Source organism: Sinohyriopsis cumingii, chromosome 11 (assembly GCF_028554795.1).
Source record: "Sinohyriopsis cumingii isolate HCF-2022 chromosome 11, ASM2855479v2, whole genome shotgun sequence".
Classification (NCBI taxonomy): Eukaryota; Metazoa; Mollusca; class Bivalvia; order Unionida; family Unionidae; genus Sinohyriopsis; species Sinohyriopsis cumingii.
Window position 1 is genome coordinate 110,509,991 of NC_142971.1, and position 6,000 is coordinate 110,515,990.

A 6,000-nucleotide genomic window follows, 5' to 3' on the forward strand; every position below is an offset into this window, starting at 1 on the left:
TGATGTTATTTACAAAAACCTTTTGTTTTTGCTATTTCATGTATTAATTATTTTACTTAATGAACTATGCAGCCTGCGGCAAAGTGTAAATTTGTGTATGCGGCACTTGCAGTGGAAAGTTTTCCCACCTCTGTGATAGACAGTATAACCACCATGGCAGCCATTTTGAAAATCATAAGTACTACTCCATAGTGGGATGTCATATCAGTATGGGGTCTTCATGTCTTGTTCATCCTGGATTAAAATGGTGCCAATATATTATCTAGTATAATGCTGGCCATCTAAAAGATCTTGTTACTTTGCTACTTCTCTTAAATGAAAAGTAATTTTGACGTAGTTTTCATCAAAAGAGTTCTTTTGGTGTCTAATTGTTGTCTAGAGGTTACTACTCCCCCTGAAAGAATATTCTTATTGTCATGATTTTCTCCAAAAGACTTCTAATGAAGATCTGGTTAACACTGAAGATCATCAGCGATACTTTCAATGCTCAGCAGTTGAAAGGAAGAAATGGTCTTATCTTGAATTACTGGAAATTCTTTATGATCAGTAGAGTGTCAGTCCCTTCAAGACTCTTCTTTTATGCCATCAGTGATGTTATAAAATATCTTTTTCAAACATGGGCCATAATTGTCAGTGTTATGACCCCTTGAGGATGCATACTTGGTACTATTTTCTTTGTAACTTGTCTGAGTAAAATACTGCATGTTGATGAAAAGTGCTTTGTTCTTTTTCACTTGTATTTCATAAAAAAGTAATCTCTTGATACCAGCAAATTAAGAAGATAAAAAAATCTTGATAATTCAATCTCAGAATTGGATCCAAGGCAGATAACTGGAAATTATACCCGGGAGCCCTAACAGAAATGGCTAGAGTAACCAGACTGAAAACTGGACGAGCCTGCATTCTTACCCAGGATAGAAAATGCATAATCAGGGTAAATTTATGATACTTTTTGTGTGATAAGACATCATTTAAGTATTTTAATATAATTCATTAAAGAACTTTGTTTCATTTCCTCAGATCTTAAACTATGCTTAAACCTTTGGAAATAATTTTTTTTGAATCTACAGAGAAAATTATTGGAAAATAATTGTATTTTTCCTGCAAAAATTCCTGTTATTTCTCAAAATCATCATTAAAAATAAAAATAATTAACATTGGTTTCTGTTGTGTTATCCTGTGCACTGTCATTATGTTGTATATTAATGTAAATATAGTAGGGGTCAAAAGGCTTCATACAGAAAAGTAAGTGCCATAGAGCAGTGTTTAGGATAAACTGAACACGTCAGTAAAGAATACAGTTCAGTAAATAAGAAATGGATCTGATTTAACCGTAAAATAAATCTCAGATAATCAAGTTATGCTAGTTATCGAAATTCTACAGTGCATGATGGTGGGTACCATGTAGGTAGCCAGTAGATAAATAAAAGTCACAAACTTTTAGTAATTCGCTACCATCTGTATGCACTTTTAAGTCGAGTGAAACTGCAAATGACAATGGTCTTGATCTGCAGACACATGATGTGATGGCAGCAGATCTGGGTCTGTGCAGTTTGCAGTTGGACGTCTCCTGTATCAAGTATATATGCAGATCTGCCAACCCTTATGGTTTTGCCATAAGTCTTAGAAATTTGACTCTTAAAATATGGACTTATGGAATAAAAACAAAATTGATGGAAATAAGATTATAATAATTCGGATATTTGGCTCATCCATGTTTGATTTGGTTCCAAATGTCTTTTTAGATTTAGTGAGTTAGAAAACCAGACTGACTTTACAGTAGTACCTCAGATGCTTTAAACTGCACATATTTTATCATGCATTGTTTGCGTGATCAAACTGTTGCTTATAGAATTCTTTTAAAATTGGCATCCAGCAGCTGATATGTGTTGAAGGCAAATTGGAAAATAAACCTATTAAAAAGTGCTTATAATCAGTAGAGAAGAATAAAAAAAATATTTAGATTCTTGTGAATAAAAGCAGGAAGGGACACGTTACATTTATTGGACATGTGAATTTGAGTATGTCTTGTGGTGGGAAATATGATTGCTGTTGTAATGTGAAATAAAAACAATTCCAAGAATTACATCAAGGTGAAAGATAGCAACAAGCCATTTAGCTACATAGGGTTTAGAACTGAAGTTTGTGCAACTGTACTAGAGGTAAATAATTTTTGCATATGATATGATGCAATGATAGAAATCTAACAAATTCAAGGTCTTACCACCATAATGTTGTATGATATCATGGAATGATAGAAATCTAACTAATTCTAGGTCTTACCCTTATATAGTTGTATGCTATCATGCAATGAGGTTTTACCACCATAAAGTTGCATGCTATCATGCAAGGATAGAAATCTAACTAATTCAAGGTCTTACCACCATAAAGTTGTATGATATCATGCAATGATAGAAATCTAACTAATTCAAGGTCTTACCACCATAAAGTTGTATGCTATCATGCAATGATAGAAATCTAATTCAAGGTCTTACCACCATATAGTTGTATGCTACATATAATTGAAATCCAAAATTCTTTAGTAAAGTTACAATGCAGAAACATAAACTAAGATGACAGGCAATCAGGGGGCCAGAAAATCTTTAAATGATTTTGTGTAATGCTGGAAATAAAACTTACCATATGTACTCGCTTATCAGTCGAGTCCGACTGCAAACTGCACAAGCCTAGAAAAGTCATCACATAATGCTTTGTCAGATCTGGGTCTGTGCTGTTTGTTAGGAGTAATCAGTAGAGCAAACAAAGTATACACTGGGCTGCAGGCACATTATGCTATGGCAGATCAGGATCTTTGTTGTTTGCAGTTTGACTTATAAGCAAGTATATACTGCATTCTCAGTATCAACAAAACAAAGCTGAATGCCAAATTTGGTTGAAATCATCCAAGACTTGGTAAAGTTAAGATGCAGACGAACATGGTGGATTGATTACTCTTAGTTTAGCTAGCAAGTCATGGAAAATGCTTAATCCTGGATTGTTAAATTATTTTGTTCTTTATTTTGATTAATAGTTGTCAGATAATTAGCCTAGTCTCCATTACTTGAGAATTTTAGTCCAAATTTTTAGCCTTTTAGGGGAAAAATTCATCACCACAACCATCAACACATTGACTTATTGACACTTTATTACAATGATGTATTTCCCGAACTAACCAATTGACACCCTTGGGACAAGACAAGAATAGACAGTAATGCTGTTATGATTTTGTTATTAGAATGAGGTAATATTTCAAATATAGTAACAAATGAACATTTTTTTTCAGACATTGCAGATTTTGAATAAATACTGGAAGCAGTCAGCTATGCTGGGAATCAACATAGGGGGTCTGGCAGCAGGCGTGTATCTTCTCCACCGCACAGGGAAGATAATGGACAAGGCAGCCATGGAAAGCCTGTCTAAATGTGAAATAAAGAATATGAAGGAAGGACTGCCTTGTGGAGCAGAGGATGAAAACATTTGAAGGAATCCTGGGTATTCTCAAACTGTGTACAGATAAAGTAAATCTCCCCAGCAAGATGTGATGACCTTGTCAGATGGGAAGACTGCATGGAAAGAATGTATCACAAAATATGAACATTTTGAAGATTACTGCTGAAAAGTTAGCTAGAAGAGAGATTACCAGATTTTTTTAATCACATAGAAACAAATAAAGTTTAAAAAAGTATAAATATCTAGATTCAGACCAATTACATTTCAGTTTCTTTCTTATTGATGGAATATCTTAAATTACTCGCGTGGGGTGGGGGGCAATTAAGGAGATTTTGAAATAGTACTAAAAATTTTAAGATTTAGGATTATGCTGTCATTTATCCGCTTGAATCAGAATATACATAACTACCTATTAAGGTTAATAATATTACCACCTCAATATTTTGTTATGTACTCAATATCTTAGACCCAATTTCATCAATGGAAATGAAAATTGGTATGTGGATATATCTCCGGAAGAGTAACTCAGCCATACTAAAACTATGTCACTGTGACATAATTTGCACACTTTAAGCAGCTACTGTATTTTAAGGTGTTTATTGATTACATTCTCAGTATTCTTGAGTCTATTTCACCTACACTCCTACAAACTGGTTTTTGGAGGCATCTCAAGTAGGGTAGCTCCGATCATACCAGAAGTAGGTCATTGTAACCTAATTATCAGGCTTGAATGACTTATTTTCCACTAAACTAGTTCGTATATTGTCAGCTACTCAAGATGTGGATCTGTTGATGATTGAATTCCTGTTTTTGAATAAACACCTTATTATCATTACAAATAGTGGAAATGGTATTTTGTCTCGTAAAAATTGAATACAGTATCCTTCATTTAGTTAGTAAAAGTCATGATGACTACACAGTATATGCTTATTATGCCTCTGATAATATCAGCCAGTGAATATAAAGAATTCATGTCATGTGATTTTGAAGATATAGTTGAGTCATTTCCTGATCTTATGACAGTGAGACATTTTTCCTTGACATGTCCAATTCAGGCTGAAGGTATGATTGGATTTGTCCCTGACATGCCCAACTCAGGCTGATGGTATGTTTGGATTTGTCCCTGACATGTCCAACTCAGGCTGATGGTATGTTTGGATTTGTCCCTGACATGTCCAACTCAGGTTGATGGTATGTTTGGATTTGCCCCTGACATGTCCGACTCAGGCTGATGGTATGTTTGGATTTGTCCCTTATATGTCCAACTCAGTCTGATGGTATGTTTGGATTTCCCGACATGTCCGACTCAGGGTGATGGTATGTTTGGACTTGTCTCTGACATATCCGACTCAGGCTGATGGTATGTTTGGATTTGTCCCTGACATGTCTGACTCAGGCTGATGGTATGTTTGGATTTGTCCCTTACACGTCCGACTCAGGCTGATGGTATGTTTGGATTTGTCACTGACATGTCCGACTCAGTCTGATGGTATGTTTGGATTTGTCCCTGACATGTCTGACTCAGGCTGATGGTATGTTTGGATTTGTCCCTTATATGTCCAACTCAGTCTGATGGTATGTTTGGATTTCCCGACATGTCCGACTCAGGCTGATGGTATGTTTGGACTTGTCTCTGACATGTCCGACTCAGGCTGATGGTATGTTTGGACTTGTCCCTGACATGTCCGACTCAGGCTGATGGTATGTTTGGATTTGTCCCTTACACGTCCGACTCAGGCTGATGGTATGTTTGGATTTGTCCCTGACATGTCTGACTCAGGCTGATGGTATGTTTGGATTTGTCCCTGACATGTCCAACTCAGGCTGATGGTATGTTTGGATTTGTCCCTGACATGTCCAACTCAGGTTGATGGTATGTTTGGATTTGCCCCTGACATGTCCGACTCAGGCTGATGGTATGTTTGGATTTGTCCCTGACATGTCCAACTCAGGCTGATGGTATGTTTGGATTTGTCCCTGACATGTCCAACTCAGGTTGATGGTATGTTTGGATTTGCCCCTGACATGTCCGACTCAGGCTGATGGTATGTTTGGATTTGTCCCTTATATGTCCAACTCAGTCTGATGGTATGTTTGGATTTCCCGACATGTCTGACTCAGGGTGATGGTATGTTTGGACTTGTCTCTGACATGTCCAACTCAGGCTGATGGTATATTTGGATTTGTCCCTTACACGTCCGACTCAGGCTGATGGTATGTTTGGATTTGTCCCTGACATGTCCGACTCAGGCTGATGGTATGTTTGGATTTGTCCCTGACATGTCTGACTCAGGCTGATGGTATGTTTGGATTTGTCCCTTATATGTCCAACTCAGTCTGATGGTATGTTTGGATTTGTCCCTGACATGTCTGACTCAGGCTGATGGTATGTTTGGATTTGTCCCTTACACGTCCGACTCAGGCTGATGGTATATTTGGACTTGTCCCTGACATGTCTGACTCAGGCTGATGGTATGTTTGGATTTTCCCTTACACGTCCGACTCAGGCTGATGGTATGTTTGGATTTGTCCCTGACATGTCCAACTCAG

The 6,000-nt window shown here is 36.9% G+C and overlaps 1 protein-coding gene across 1 annotated transcript in view; it reads left to right on the plus strand.

The window, feature by feature from the left end:
• Positions 1 to 4,289, plus strand: part of LOC149789285 (tRNA (guanine(6)-N(2))-methyltransferase THUMP3-like) — a 58,138-nt gene extending 53,849 nt beyond the window's left edge. Inside the window, exons 9-10 of the mRNA XM_089975476.1 lie at positions 811 to 934; positions 3,284 to 4,289. Coding sequence (XP_089831602.1) covers positions 811 to 934; positions 3,284 to 3,481 — 322 coding nt within the window. The 3' untranslated portion in view covers positions 3,482 to 4,289. The remainder of the gene's footprint in view (positions 1 to 810; positions 935 to 3,283) is intronic.
• The last annotated feature ends 1,711 nt before the right edge of the window (positions 4,290 to 6,000 follow it).